The following is a 15,152-nucleotide window of genomic DNA, read 5'->3' as shown; positions in this document are numbered from 1 at the left end:
ATGTCTTCATATAGAAGATGAATCCACTGTAAAAATCTAAGAGGTTTTGCTTCCTTTTGTCATTAGGAGTAGTATAAAAGATTTTTTTTTCACATTGCAACACTGAGCACATCTTATGCCCTTGGAAATGAACTGCAGTGAATTTTGTTAAGGTTCTGTTCTCCATTCTCATTTTCACACTCAATGAGCCACTACTGTTTCAGTCCAAAAGGGATCAGTCAGTAAAGCTGCACAGCTGAAACTAGTTGCAGAGTCTAGTCAGATTCTTTGAAACTCATTTGTATTTAGCCAACAGTCTCAGACTGAGCTGCAAATACTGCTCAGGAATACAGCAATGACTGCTTTTTTGAGGGTAATTTGGGAATACGTAATCAGATTCATGAAAAAAAAAAAAAAAAAACCTTAAAAATGTATCATACGTATCATGTTACCTGTATGATTTATGAATATTAAAATTTGTTAACATCCAAACATTTTTTATTTGCATGAATAGATTTGTGTTTTTCCTAAAAGTAAATATTGTTACTAACACACAACTTTTTATTAAAATTCAGATGTTGGTAAAGGATTAATAAAACTCCACAAAGTAGAAATGTAGGCTCATTGTAAGTTTGTCATGATAAACGGTGTGAAAATCTGGCAGTAACACAATCATTTAAACTGGTACTACATCTCCTGAGACTGTGATGAGGAAAGAAAACATGAAATTTTTCTTTTGAATCCTCCCTCAAATGCTGCTGTGGCACTCCAGAAAGACTCTTGAACGGGCATAAAGCAAAAGGCAGCAAGAGGGGCTGCGTGCTGAGCTTAGGCTCAGAGTCACCTCTTTTTGTTATCCTATATAGTTTGGCAGCCAGGATTGATATGACATGATTTGGAAGGGCATGCAGGGTTTTTGGGACAACGTCTCTTGTGATTATGCACAGGGTCTGCTCTGGGGTGGCAGCGGAGGTGGCACAGAGGTCTTTGCATCTCACGCATCTGGTCTGGCCACCCAGTTGTTGGACTAAGGAAAGTAAAAGGAGCAGTGGTAAATCTTGGGTAAAGATACAAAATTATTACCTTTATATTACTGCTCCTAAAATCAGTAGGCAGTTTGACACTGATGTCAACCGGGGCTGAGCAGGAAAAATGTATAAATTCATACAGAGGTTATCTATCTATATACCTTGACTATATATCTATCTATATATCTTGACTATCCTCACAACTACTATACCTCATAAATGATAACTGTACATCTTTTATCAGAGAGTGACACTTGATGAAAAGAAGTTAGTTTACTGGCATGTCACCACAGCCACCAAGCTTTGGTTTTGAACACTTTCTGATAGAACAAGCATCCTCTGAGTCAGCGTAGAGTCAGGCCTCAACAATTCCCAGACAACTAATTTTTTGTGTATTCAAAGCAAATTAACCAAGATTTGCATACTTGTTTTTAACCGTGGCTTCTCTTTTGCTGCTGAACCAATGTTCTAGTTCATTTCTTCTTTTGTTTCTGTCAGAAATGTCATTGTAACACTGAGCAGAATATATCACTGCTGGTTGAAGGCAACTCAGCTCCACTGGCTGCCTCCTACCATCTAGTGGCATCTTCCGCACACTGCTCACTCAATTGGAACAACTGATTAGAAGAGTTATGCAGAGAATGATAATAAACACATACTTTTGAGTGGAGAGGAAACATTGTTGTGAAAATGAAAAATAGTATTCATATATATGAACAAGTTATGGGAGCCTACAACAGTCTAAATTAGTAATGTCAGAGAAAAACTCTGCATACGGTGATTCCTGAAAGAGTGAGTCAGGTTTGTTGATTGAGTTCTTACCCTTATTTTTGTGGTAGCACGTGGATTTTATGTTGAAAACTGCAGAATAAGACTTTTTACATTAACAAAATGCCTATTGGAAACACGCTTGGTTTGCTGCTTACATAGACGTTTAAACAGCCCAAACAAAAATTAAAAGACTTTATAAAAAATAAAGAGGAGAGTATAGTTTCCTTTTTGCTTCTACAATTTATGAAGTGCTTTTGTAATAAATATTTCTATTTGTATGGGAACTGCCAAGTCACGGCCTGAACCTCTGATTGATCACCTGAGGCGAGCCATGAATCAGCCAGAGGAGCACAGGTGAAGGCAATTCACCTGTGCTGCTCCTAGACCTATTTAAGAGCTGGCTACCAGTGGGGAAGGATCTCTTCTGGAGATCCCTTCTTCTGGTGCTTTCTGGGGGTAAGCCTTCCATTTATTCTCCTTATTATCCTAGTCTATTTTGCCTAATTCTCTTGTGATTATAACATCTTAATATCCATGATTATACACTATTTCACTTGAGAAAAGAGATTAAATATCAGTTTGTTAGGAATCTCAGTTTGGGGAGTTTTCAGTCAAAAGGCAAGTTCTGACTAATTGTATGGCTCTGAACAAACATGAATCATCTAAATGCTTTCTATTCTCTGAACAGATACATTTTTTTTTTTTTTTTGTAATTATTTTCAAGAAGTGCTGGCTTTGGTGAATTAGACTACAGAGGAAACCAAATTTCTATGAAATTCTGAAAAAGGCCCACTTCTTTCTTTCCCCCCACAGCAAATTAACAAGGCAAATTGACAGAAGCTGGAAGCAGAGTTCCTACACTCTAGGATACTTTTTTTTTCTTAAAAATTTGTGCTATTCAATATTCCAGTCATATTCATACATTATCATCATATTTTCCAGGGTGGAAAAATTCCCATCCGGTGGACTGCTCCTGAAGCTATAGCTTACCGCAAGTTCTCTTCAGCAAGCGATGCGTGGAGCTACGGGATTGTAATGTGGGAAGTGATGTCCTACGGTGAGAGACCATACTGGGAGATGTCCAACCAGGATGTGAGTACTCTACAGGACTAATCCGAATGTTGCTGAAATGCTCCTTGAAAAATTGTCTCTTTCTCTGCCTTCCTTTGCTTTCTCATTCACTTTCTAGGCTGGAACCTGAACTTATTTAAACCAGTATAACTCCATCAATGGAACAGTTAATCTATGCAACCTGAAGACTTGACCCACTATTACTAATACCTTGATGAGTTTCATCCAAAGGATTAAAGACATATTAGAGTTATAAGCAACTTGCCAGGCTCTGATGCCTGATATATATGGCTTTCATCCAAATCCCTGGGAATCTGCATCAGATATGCAATTTGATACAGTTCTCAGCTAAGCTATAAATCAAAATTTGAGGGAATACTGGAACTATTCTGATGATAAATATGGTCCATTATCTCCATTACATTCTGATGGTACCTTTCAGTAGGCACACATGGATAAATGTTAAAGGAGTAAAGGTTAAGCTGCCATGAGAAATGTATTTGCAAATTCTCCTTTTTACAAATTAAATACATTATAAAGTTTTAAGAATTTAAAGAATTAAGTGTTTATAAATCCTTAAAGACTATTCATAGGCTTAACTACAGTGCAGGACAATAACAAAGTAATACTTTACTCTTAACAAAGTAATATTTTCCTTTGACATGTTTGCAGAACTCACAGCCAAATAAGCTTTCCCAGTTAAAACATATCTACTAATAGTAACGTTGAAGGCTTGTCCTAGTTAATGTCAAAAAGAAAAGGGAGAATGCCTTTTTATCCACCACAGTTTGAATTGCTACTGATTTTGTTATCTGATGCATAGATACCACTGCTCAAACTGGCATAGTCGTTCTTCCCACCAGCCATCAACCTTTATGTCAGAATGCAAAATACCAGCCAACCCATCTTCACTTCTCTATGTGAATAGAGTGCCTCTGCATGGGTTCTGAAGAGCTGACAAGACTTTTCCCAGATGGCTGTTTTCACACTGTTGCTAAGTTATTCAGCTGTTGAAGTCTGGTTGCTTGTTAAGGCTGATCAGTCATTTGGGGATAAGGATCTGAGAAAGGATTTCATTAAAAAAGCATCATTTCAGAATGTGGGGGGGAAAAAAAAAAGTGGAACTTAAAAAACTTAAGTCCTTATTTCCTTTGGACTTGTACTCAGTAGTATGTATCCTACTTTTCTCCAGCATTATGCTTGTGAGTTCACCCTTTGGAATAAGATCACATCTCCTGTACATTACTCACTCCCCCTTAACAATACCTACAGCTTCTATCCCCTCTTTACACATCTACCAGAGAACAGCCCAGCTCCCTGCTCTCTTCCTCAGTTAACACCGGGTATGGGATGATACATGCCTGGTTTTGAGCTGCGTTCCTGTTGATCAACCAGGCAGTGGCAGCTGATTGTCCATCTGAAGAGCAACCACTGAGCTGAGACACACTTTTTCCTTCAGCAGAGACATTTTGGTACTGCCTGAGCTAATGCTTCACAGATCTATTGTCAAATAAGCAGATGAGCCCAGTAGGCTCAATTGTATTTTATACTGCTAGCAATGCATTGACAATTGAGATGACCTAGAGTAACTAAGATCTGCAATGTGGCTGATGCAGGACACACAGGAGATTCAAGTTATTCAGGAGCGACAACTAGGCAGGAACTTTAGGAAATTTAAAATTAAACATCTCTGTTTAAATAACTGAATTAAGCTCACTTTTTTTTTTTCCCTGAGGCACAGTGTGCAATCCTCTGCATGCAGATTTCTCATGTATTGAGGTATCTGTTTCACACAACCGAATATATCAACAGTAAATTTTACATTCTGCCCAGCTGCTGATTTTAAAACAAGGTGTTTAATTTGATTTAAGTGTGCTGGATAGATTTGAAGTTAATAGAAGTGGATGAACAGGCAGTCAGGCTAATAGTATGAGTAACCACCAGCTATAGTATGAGTAACCCACCCCAGCTGTTTCCTTGCCTGAACAGAGAAATGCTCATCAGCACCTGAACTGCCACAGCATACAAGCACTGATTCCCAGCAAACAGTCATTGTTTTCCTTAAAATGCCACACTGTGAGATGTGGTGTTTTAGGAGCTAAGAAGTTAAGACATCTCTTGCAGCCTTGCAATAGCAGAGGGTGCTATTCTTGAGCTAATCTTCCATTCAGAAGCAAAGCTGAATGCAGTCAAGGCAATATCAGCCTGTCTGTTATATACATGCTGTTGCAAAAGCTGATTTGCATGCATTGGAATGGTTGCATCTGCATTGCGTGGAAGGCACTTTATATCCAAAAGCACATGTATCCTGACACTTTCTACCTCTCCAAACTAACAGAAGCAATGGTTGGTTTCATTGTGAGCCTTCTGTTAAGGTGAGATGGAACAAAACGTGAAACTGAGAAAATAGTATTACCATATCACAGAACAGCAAAGGCTGAGGAACATTTCAAGATTGTCTCATCCAACTCCCTCATGAAGGTCAGCTGAAGCAGTTTGCTTGGGGCCATCTCTCTCCTGGATTTTGAATACCTCCAAGGAAGAAAACTCCACAACCTGTCAGGGCAGTCTGTGAAGGTTCTTAGTCACCCTTGCAATAGAAAAATATATTCTCATATTTTTATGGAATTTAATATTTTTCAGTTTGTGTCCACTGCCTCTTTTCCACTCGGCTGCTCTGAGCAGTAAGAACATTAAATGTCCGCATGTGAGGAGGTCTTGTTCTTCCATCCCAATGAGCCTTTCCTAGTTGAGGGCCTATGCTACCCAAAATGTAGCTATGGCTCACAGTCCTTTTTGCTCTTGCCCCTATTAGTTGCCACTGCCATGCTACTCTGAGCATATCACAGACAGTAGTCACTCACCTAGGTTTCTTCACTATGTAATTGGTATTTTACCTCTCAGTTCTATTTGCAGCACACTGTTCACATTTTTTTAGAGATTATTGAAGTCCATGTAGCCTGAACAAAGCCTGTCCTATAATGATTTCTAGCTTCCATGCAGTGTCCTGCTGCTAGCTGTAGTGTCACCTCACTGTAACTCTGTCTCTGCCTTTAATTTTCTTACTCCATTTATCTAGCTCCACATGATGAGCAGCTGTGAGCAACTGCAACTCAAGCAGGTGTGGGGAAGAGAATGCTTCTCTGATGCATCTTTGTGTCTCACTGTCACGCAATCTTGTGCTACCACAAGGAGAAGAATCTCAGTCTGTATTCTAGTTCTGAGTCATTTCATCTGGTGTTGGGTTAGCTCTCTAGGAGAAACTCAGCCTTCACCTCTTTTACCTCTGTAATCTTAATACTTCCCTTCACGTGTGCTCCAAGCTAGCCCTTGTCTCTTTCTCTTCTGTTCCTTACAACTGGATACAGAAGAAGTGGGAAAGGGAAATTTTCCCAAGTCTGTATGGCCCTACTATTCACCTCTTTAGAGAAGGTTTCATGTGATTTGTAGGACCCTTACAAAGAACTCAGGTGACCAGATTAGAGTCATACACAACACAGAAATTCATTTTTCCCTTTCTTTAAATCAGGCTTCAGGCCCGTTCTCTTCCTTCTGGCAGAAACTACAATTTATTCAACACTGTGCCAACCATGACAATTCATTAATGACCCCTCCATTTAGGGCATATTAAATATTCTGCTACAGAAGGAGGATGACAACATTTAATCACGTGTACATCCAAAATATAAGTATCTGTCAGCACAGAATAGTGATGTGGACCCTATGGATGCTGCTTATGCTAATGATGCAGACTCCTGAGAGCTCTCCCTGCTATTCACCAATGCACAGTGAAAAAGGCTCCTTTACTCTGGAGCCCTGCTCACAGGCTTCTGCTGCTGAAATGTTAACAACAAGTACCTGTGACTTTCTAAATACATTCAGTGACTCTAAGTGCCGTTGGGAAATTTCAAGTTGTATTGTAAAGCTTATTTTGCTGGATTTGGGGGCATGTGCTTCAGTACAGTAAGTTATCTTGAATCCACATGAGCTTATTTTGCAGAAATAATAGGACTTTCCCAAAGGTTACTGATACTGTATAGATGGCAGGGAAAGTAGTAGGAAGGAGCATGCGCTAAATAAATTTATAAAAGACTTATTATACAAACAATTGTTGGTAAGGACTTGCATACATATAGTCGACATCCTGCAACAGCAAAATATCTCTCAATATTAAGAGTACATGTTAGTATTTTCTGGGAATTGTGTTTTGATAAAAATCTTCTTTATTTACAGAATTGAGCAGGGTTTTGTAGAGCACCAGCAGTTTTCATCCTACAAACTCCTCAGGTCTGGGGTATTTTTTCTCATGCTGTCTCGTAAATTGCTTTTCTCTCTAAAAAAATTTGGGAAATTAGTTTACTTTCTGGATTACAGCTAAGTCGTGTTTTGAGTGGCAGCAGCTGCTAATTAAATGTATGTTTCTCATATGAATAAAATGGTAGCAAATTGTATGCCCATCCCTACCCAAAGAAAGAAACAGCAGCAGAAGTTCTCTCAGCGTTGTCTGATGCTGCACCTCCTTGCCATGTGAGTACACCTTCCATCAGATCATAGAATCATAGAGTGGCTTGGGTTGCAAGAGACCATAAAGCTCACCCAGAGCCCCATCTAGCTCAGGCTGCCCAGAGCCCATTCAACCTGGCCTTGAATGCCTCTGGGATGGGGCATCCACAGCTTCTCTTAGCAGCCTGTGCCAGCGCCTCACCACCTTCTGAGTAAATAACTTCTTCCTAACATCTAACCTAAATTTCCCCTTTTAGAGGGGAAACGCGCAGATTAGTAGAGAGGGGCCAAACTGCTTCTGCCAAGGGACTCTTGTGTAGCCCCTTCATCACAGAAATGAAAGCTTGAGGAGCCAGCACAGGTAGCAAAGAGTCCAAGCTGATGTGAAGAGAAGTGTAAAGCTGATACCTGTCACCTAAATAAGCCCAAACTGATTTTCAGACACTGCAACAGTTCACAGGTACCCATTAGGTTACTGCAAGCCAGAGAAGCTCGACACCTCGCAGTTCTAGCATCCTCTATTTATATTCCTAAGCAGGGATTTGGAAGCTGAACTTTAGGCAACGGAGTTTGAAAATGTCTCTCATACATTTTTTAATACTGTACACAGTATAATGTAGAGGCTTGAAATGTTATTAACTTTGAGAAATGTTCTTGTTTGAGTAAATAACCATTTTATTATTATGGTAAGTCACTTCAGACCTGTGTTGGTGCTGATTAATGCACTTCTTAGATGGGTGGCAGGCACCAGAGGTGTCCATTAATTAGGGCTGCTGCACAGTCTGTCATGTCTTATTGCTTAATTAATAAACATTAGCTAAGATATTGAACTTTCCAAGGAAACTAGTGTACTGATGAACAGATTGTGCTGAGAGCTTGCCTGGCTAATGCCTGTGTGAGGAATGGAAGATTTATATTCCATGCGCTTGGTTTGTAGAACAGCTGTGAGTAAAGTCTACCGGGACACCTGTTAGAGGCCACCGTATAAATTACTGCATGTTGCAGAACTATGGCATTCAAAAAAGAGAATAAATAAATAAATAAATAAGAACATTTAATGGATTGCAATCAATAGGCAAGAAAACTATTGTCGCAAACAGAGTGAAAGTCCTTACAATTATGGCAGTTTCATGTAGTAGTAATAGTAAGTTACCCTGAAATATTTCCCTGAATCCACAGATTTCAAAGCACTTGGCAGCACCTGGAATTGGCTCAGTACCATGAGGCGCAAGCAGCTGCCTCTCTCTCCCAGCAGATTTTTCAGATGTCAGCAGGACAGAGGGACATTGTCCCCTGGGGACGTCTTCTGCCTCTGTGCCATTAGAAAACCTGGCAGTTGAATGTCAAAAGTAAAGTCTTTATTATTGATAATAATGGAACTATCCAAAAGATTATGGCTTTGTTAGCTTTATTTTTACATGCCATTTTTTTCCAAATGGAAATTAGTTTAAAGCTAAAGAATACAATTTTGTGTAGAAGTCCATGCACATTTTTCAGACCACTTTTGTATTATAATTGTGTTCAACCTTCACAGCTGGTTCCAACATCAAACAAAAAATAATAAAACATGTTTAACAAACTCTGATCATTAATGTCATTGGTGCATATAAAAAGACTGTTCCCCTTTATAAACCTAAAAGCCTAAGCATGAAAGAACAAATAAATAACAAGTTATGTTAACTTTAAAAAATCCCCTTTCCCTTAGAGTTCATATTCTCACCTGACAAAAAGATCTACATGTATAAATGCACCCTGTCTGTTTTTCTCACCTCATTGCTGACCCACCGGATGTTCTCATGAGTTTTAAACATCCTCATCACTGAAAAGAAACAAATCGGAGTATGGAATATTGTACTATTTTACTCCTTTTCATTCCCATCACGTATTCATCACAAAGCCTTTTTGTTAGCAGTCTCAGGGCTTGGTATGTACAGAAATGAAGCTCGTGTTCTTCTGCTTTCAGGCTGAAATTGATGGGACTTCACTGAGAGGCTTAGCATTGGTTGCTAGAGCTTTTGCTGTATCCTTCTTGTAGGTACAGACATTGAGCCCCTTTCATGATTCATATGGGGCTTCTTCAGCCTTCAAGCTGACAAGGAAAAATACCTTTAAAAGATATTAAAATATATAATCTTGATAGATTACATAATATATAATCATATGTTACACAGAAAAATGTCATACTTCTCCTCCTCTCATGTGATTGCATATCTGATTTCTCTGTTCAGAAATAGGAGCTGTGCAAGTAGCAGAGTAGGGAGTACTGAATTAAACAGTTCTTCCTCTGACACCTGACTCCCACTGCAGTGTTTGACACCTCTCATCACATCCACTCTACTTCCTTGACTCTAAAAATAATGCTTGCCTCAAAGGGATACTAATGAGGCAATATTTGGAGATTATTTTTAAAATATTCTTGTCTTAATGAGAAATTATAATTATTCCAGTAACAGCTGGCATTTCCCTTTATACTGAAATGTTCCTTTTGAAAAGGAGAGGGAACAAAATGGGCTGTAACTGCTTTTTTCAAAGATATCGTGAAATAGAGTGTGTCAGAGAAAATATAACGTCTGCAAAATTGTGGTTGCATTTGCTTTCCTCATGAATAATTTATCTCAGAAAAAAATCCTCCTTCATTCTCCACAGTCGTGTCAAACAAATGCCGTCTGTCCCGTAGAAGCAGAGAAGCTATTCTTCTTCCTTAAAAACAGAGAACATTTCAGAAATGCATCAGTTACAATGGGTAGAGTTAAATGCAAAGACTCTGATATCTGCATTTTCTGCAGAGGCAATGACAAGTATCACCTAAGCTGTACCCCATAGTGTAATAAGCACCTGGGTTTTATGAAGCCACTTCTGGCAGTTTGCCTGAGATACTGCATTTTTGACAGCTTTGCGAATAACGTTTCATGCATGTGGGACTGAATTTCACCCATCCTGAGTCTGTAACAGCAGCAATCTGGGAGCACATCCAGTGGTAGGAGGGCTTTGAGAAAATGTTTCTCTGGCAGCCTGGTGGGATTTTTCCAAGGGTAGCCATTTTGGGAACCCACATTTTGGAGCATTGAAGCAAATCCTGGGGAAATAAAGAAGTAGCCAGGAAGGCAGGTGGAAGCATCACCATACAGCCCTATAATTTACTGCTAGATATCATCACTGTATGTACATGGCAAGTCCCATCTGTGTGCATGCAACCTGTCAGTACTTGCAGGTGCACAGAATGCAGAGATCTCTGGGGCAAATTCCATTCCTAGTGCTGCCACTGATGGCTTTGAAACTTACCCTGTAGAAACCCAGTTTCCCGTGGTGTTGAAACACATTATTCATGCGTACAAGTTTCTGCCCATGTACACGAGGCTGTGTATTGTAGGATCAAGTCACCTCATTTTGCCAAATACAAGCACCCCGCTGTGTGCAGTTACAAGATTCTTGTTCCTTTCTCTGCCATACCGTAAAGGGGAGCTGAGGTCCTAATGTGGCTTCATTACCGTTATTTATTTGCATAATGCTTTCAGCATAAGCACTAGGCATTGGTAAACAGAGCCAACAACATTAATTCAGAATTCAAAAAGAACAAGGATATATTCTGGGATAATGAGACTGAATATATTGAAGCTACAGCTAGTGCTATAAAACATTGATTTGCTGTAAATAGCTTAATGTACCCCCTTCCAGCTGCATTAATATGTCTGCAGCATGTACGTGCATCTGTGTGAAAGTGATAAATGCCTCCTTAAAGCAGAGGAGCTATAAATGCAGTAGGTATGTTTCTCATAAGTGCACTGCATTATTATAAATATTGTGTTGAATCATTTGTATTTTAGAGAATGTTTAGCATTAGTTGTATTTTTATATGGAAGGGTAACGTGTGGGGCAGGGTTGCTTTTTTCTTCACTTTGTTTTTGATCAATGTATGTAATCTTTCCGTTCTTTTACATACAGGAAGGCAAGACTGTCATTTCTGTCAACATCTCCACTGCTGCCATCATTCATTTCAGAACCTAATAATGTTTCCTTTTGCTTTCTAAAACTTACACAAGAATTAATCCTGCCAGGTTTTCATGGGCCTTACTTTGTTCTGCTTCTTGTTATTGTACTGCTACTGTCTTGTCAGACAACGTTATTTATTACCAACATTACTAAAAACAAGACTCCAATCAAATGTAATTTTTCATGCATGTGCTTTATGTATGACATAAATCTGTTTCTTTCCTGATCCTGACCAAAGACATGTCTTTTCATATCTGCTGAATCTGAGAGTTTTATTCACTTTGGGCCATATATGGTAACTATATATGTGTGTGTATACATATTTTATCACTAGCAACTTGAATATTCAGGGGGTTGATTCAGTTTTGGAGTTTTATTTAGTTTTTTGGTTGGCTAGTTGCTGTTTTGATTGGTTTTTTGTTTGTTTTGAGAAAGACTGCACAAAATAATAGTGTGCTTTGCTGTAATTCTGTGTGACATTGACTGAATTAATTATACTCTCAAGATGAGCAGAATCTTACGATAAGCAAGTAGATTAGCCAGATGTTTCAATGTACATTTTCAGTGCCTCATTGTATTGTGACACTGCCACAAGTTACCATGTTGTCAGGATACAAATACCAGAGTGCCCCACTATGCAATGGAGATGTGGAGTTAATTTGTAGCTGTGTAACTGCATCCTCTGTAACATCAACCTGCAGATGGAAGAAGACAGTGGTACTTAATCTTTCCTCTTCTTTTCTGGGATGCTCAGAGAACCTAAAGAGCCCACTGTTTCATATGCCAACAGAATGCTTCACGTGCACCATATATCATGGGGTGCACTTTTGTGACTGATCCTCCCCTTGACTCCATCTATGGAGAACATCAGCTTCACTGAGTATCCTGTTTTTCTGAGTGAAGTTCCAGCAATGCATGAGTGAGGGTGTCTGTATCATTGTAATCACTGGTTTCTAATTTTCACTTTTACACTGTCCTTTTAATGTTTAATGCTCAGTAATCATATGTATTGCTTTAGGTTATACTGTCTATTGAAGAAGGTTACAGGCTACCAGCTCCTATGGGCTGCCCAGCTTCTCTTCACCAGCTCATGCTTCACTGTTGGCAAAAGGAGAGGAACCACCGTCCAAAATTTAGTGATATTGTCAGCTTCCTGGACAAACTGATCCGCAATCCAAGCACTCTTCATACCCTAGTGGAGGACGTACTTGTGTAAGACCCTTTTCAGTAACTTCTTTTGCATATGCTACGGTGGCTATCATCAGGTGGTTTCAGGTAGGAGTGGGAGAGAGTGCCAAAGTGCTAAATATACAGTGATATGGGGGTACTCTTGACCTCCGCTGGAGTTTTGTTTTACTTGCAATACACTGTTGCAAAAGGTTTTTGTGTTTTTTTTTCTGAAGCTGTGTGGATTATATTGGCCATTTTTCTTTTTTTTTCTTTTCTCTTTTCATGAGCTCTGTTTGTTCACCGTCTATCTTTAATCTTTGAGAATCTCTTTGTGGAGTTTCTTGGTGCTTCTCTGATGTTTGTTTTCTCTTTGTAATTTTTTTCTCCATTTAGCACCTTCTGTCCATCAGACTGTGTACTATCAATTTCTGAACTGCCTTAGAGTAAACCCCAGCAGAAAGCAATGTTAGCTTGCTAGAATCTATATTCATCTGCAGAAGAATGGCATTGGTGCCCAACTAGTGTATTGTGCTATGACCTTTCCACAGCAAATTCTTGATAGTGTTGTCTAAAGTTTTATTAACTAGTATTAATAAATAGTATGTAATATGATATTACAGAAACATACACAGCCACAGGAGACATGAAACTGTAGTCAAACATGTTGTCAGTTTCCGTGTGCTGAAGGACCTAAGCTGTGTATGCGTAGCAGCTGAAATCAGTGAAGTCACAGCTGTCCTCACTGTCTTCATTAGCTGAAATTCACCTTAATATGAAGACACTTTCTTAGAGATCTCCTGGCTTGTAAAGGATTCTTGTCGCCCAGCTGGGTCTTGCTAAGAACCTCAAGAGGAGATTGTTATAGGAAGCTATTGGAAAAGGGATAAGCAACAGGGAAAACATTCAGGCTAGAATCTTTCTTTGGGAAAAGTTGAAGGGTGTGTTTATGAGGAAAGCCGAAAGTAGGCTACATCTGTTTTATCTACCACAAACTACTGTGCCTTGTAGGGCTTGATGTCCACATGCTAGATTTAGTAGCCTCTTGTTTTATGTGTATGTTTTATGTGTGCATGTAAGTATATGCATATGGCTTAGCACTGCACTTAGGTCAGTTTATTCTGTATCAGCATGATGCATTTTTCATTCATTTTTGTTTTAAAATATTATTCAAGATTTCCAGGATTCAGAGACTCTTTCATGTTCTCTTGCAGTTCAGCTCTTCTTGTACTCACCTTGGGAAAAATTTTGCATTTGTTTCAAAGTGCTTGATGCAGTTAATCTGAATTGCATTACTTTAACTTATGAGTTCAGTAGATATTCTATAGGAATAGAGTAATTCAAATTGGAAGAAATCACTATAAGTGTGTGAACTAGCCTTGTACCTAATAGAGTTCTCCTGTCTCTCTGTAATTCTGATTATATAAATGAAAATCCATGTGTTTAATGTATTCAAATACATATGCTTGAAACTCAGCATATTAATGCACCAAGGTGTGTTATAAGCAAGCTATATTCCATCTGACAATGTTAGCTGGCTTTTGCTGAAAAAGAAGTTATTTTAAGTAATTTCTGTCTTCTTTCTAAAGGCTGTCATAAAGCTTTTATACACAGCTGTGTGTTGGTTCTGCATTCTATTCCTTACAGTTTCTCTAAACAAAATATAAAGTCTGTGCAAGCTGTGAGAACTCATCAGCATGGTAGACAAAGGAACAGTGGAAAAATATGTCCCCTCATTGTTTTGTTTTGTTTTTTGTATTTCCATTTCAGTTGTACAATATTAGAGAAAAGAAATGAAACAGAAATGAAACTAAACTAGCTTCTTCATTTTATTTGCTATTCTGTATAATTTTGTGTAAAAAGAAAAGATACAAAATATTCTTGCTTTTTTAGGTTTAGATTTCTAGCTGCTATAATCAGTGTTCCTGTTGTATGACAGCATAGCAAAAAGGAGCTATTGATTATTACTTCACAGAAAAATTATCTTGCAGTATGCTGTTATTTTTAAATGGTATCTCAGATTAAATTTTGTTTGCTCTCTAATTTGACTGCTGTATTTACAAGCAGCTATCACCCTGAAACATATAAGATCTTCAAATGAACTCTGTGTGATCAGAGTAGGAACACTGGGAGTGGTCTGTTCCTGTTTGCTTTAGAGTTGCAGTGCTTTTGAAAAGTGTATTGTTTAAGAAGTGCAAATTTATAGATTAATATAACTTATAAGCTTTAGACAGTGGGTTGAAGAGAACCTCAGTTAAGACCTGACCTTTACATCTCAGGGTCCCTGTTCATTCCTTCTGCCTTTTATTAAAAATAATGTCTCCCAGAACAAATCAAGCATAATTTTATACTGCTCAGGTGACCTTTGCTTCTTATTTCTTCAGAATGCCAGATTCACCTGGTGAAGTCCCAGAATTTCCTTTGTTTGTTTCAGTTAGTGACTGGCTGGACTCCATAAAAATGGGTCAATACAAAAGCAACTTCATGGCAGCAGGTTTCACAACTCTGGATATGGTTTCAAGAATGAGTATTGAGTAAGTATGCAATCTATTATTTCTGTAGTGACTAATCTATTTGTTTGTGTACTGCAGTGACTCACTGTGAGGTGTTCTTTTCCTACCTAAGCTAATAGAAGATAAATAC

The 15,152-nt window shown here is 38.6% G+C and overlaps 1 protein-coding gene across 2 annotated transcripts in view; it reads left to right on the top strand.

Annotated features, from left to right (window-relative positions):
• EPHA6 (EPH receptor A6) overlaps positions 1 to 15,152 on the top strand; it is a gene marked incomplete at both ends in the record, with an annotated part of 498,668 nt that overhangs the window by 478,399 nt on the left and 5,117 nt on the right. For both annotated transcript variants that reach the window (XM_079541645.1, XM_079541644.1), the window contains 3 exons: positions 2,721 to 2,870; positions 12,361 to 12,554; positions 14,894 to 15,043. In XM_079541645.1, coding sequence (XP_079397771.1) covers positions 2,721 to 2,870; positions 12,361 to 12,554; positions 14,894 to 15,043 — 494 coding nt within the window. The remainder of the gene's footprint in view (positions 1 to 2,720; positions 2,871 to 12,360; positions 12,555 to 14,893; positions 15,044 to 15,152) is intronic.

This window comes from Tetrao urogallus (genome assembly GCF_951394365.1).
Source record: "Tetrao urogallus genome assembly, chromosome: 1".
In the NCBI taxonomy this organism is placed as follows: Eukaryota; Metazoa; Chordata; class Aves; order Galliformes; family Phasianidae; genus Tetrao; species Tetrao urogallus.
This window is presented reverse-complemented; position numbering and strand designations above follow the sequence as displayed.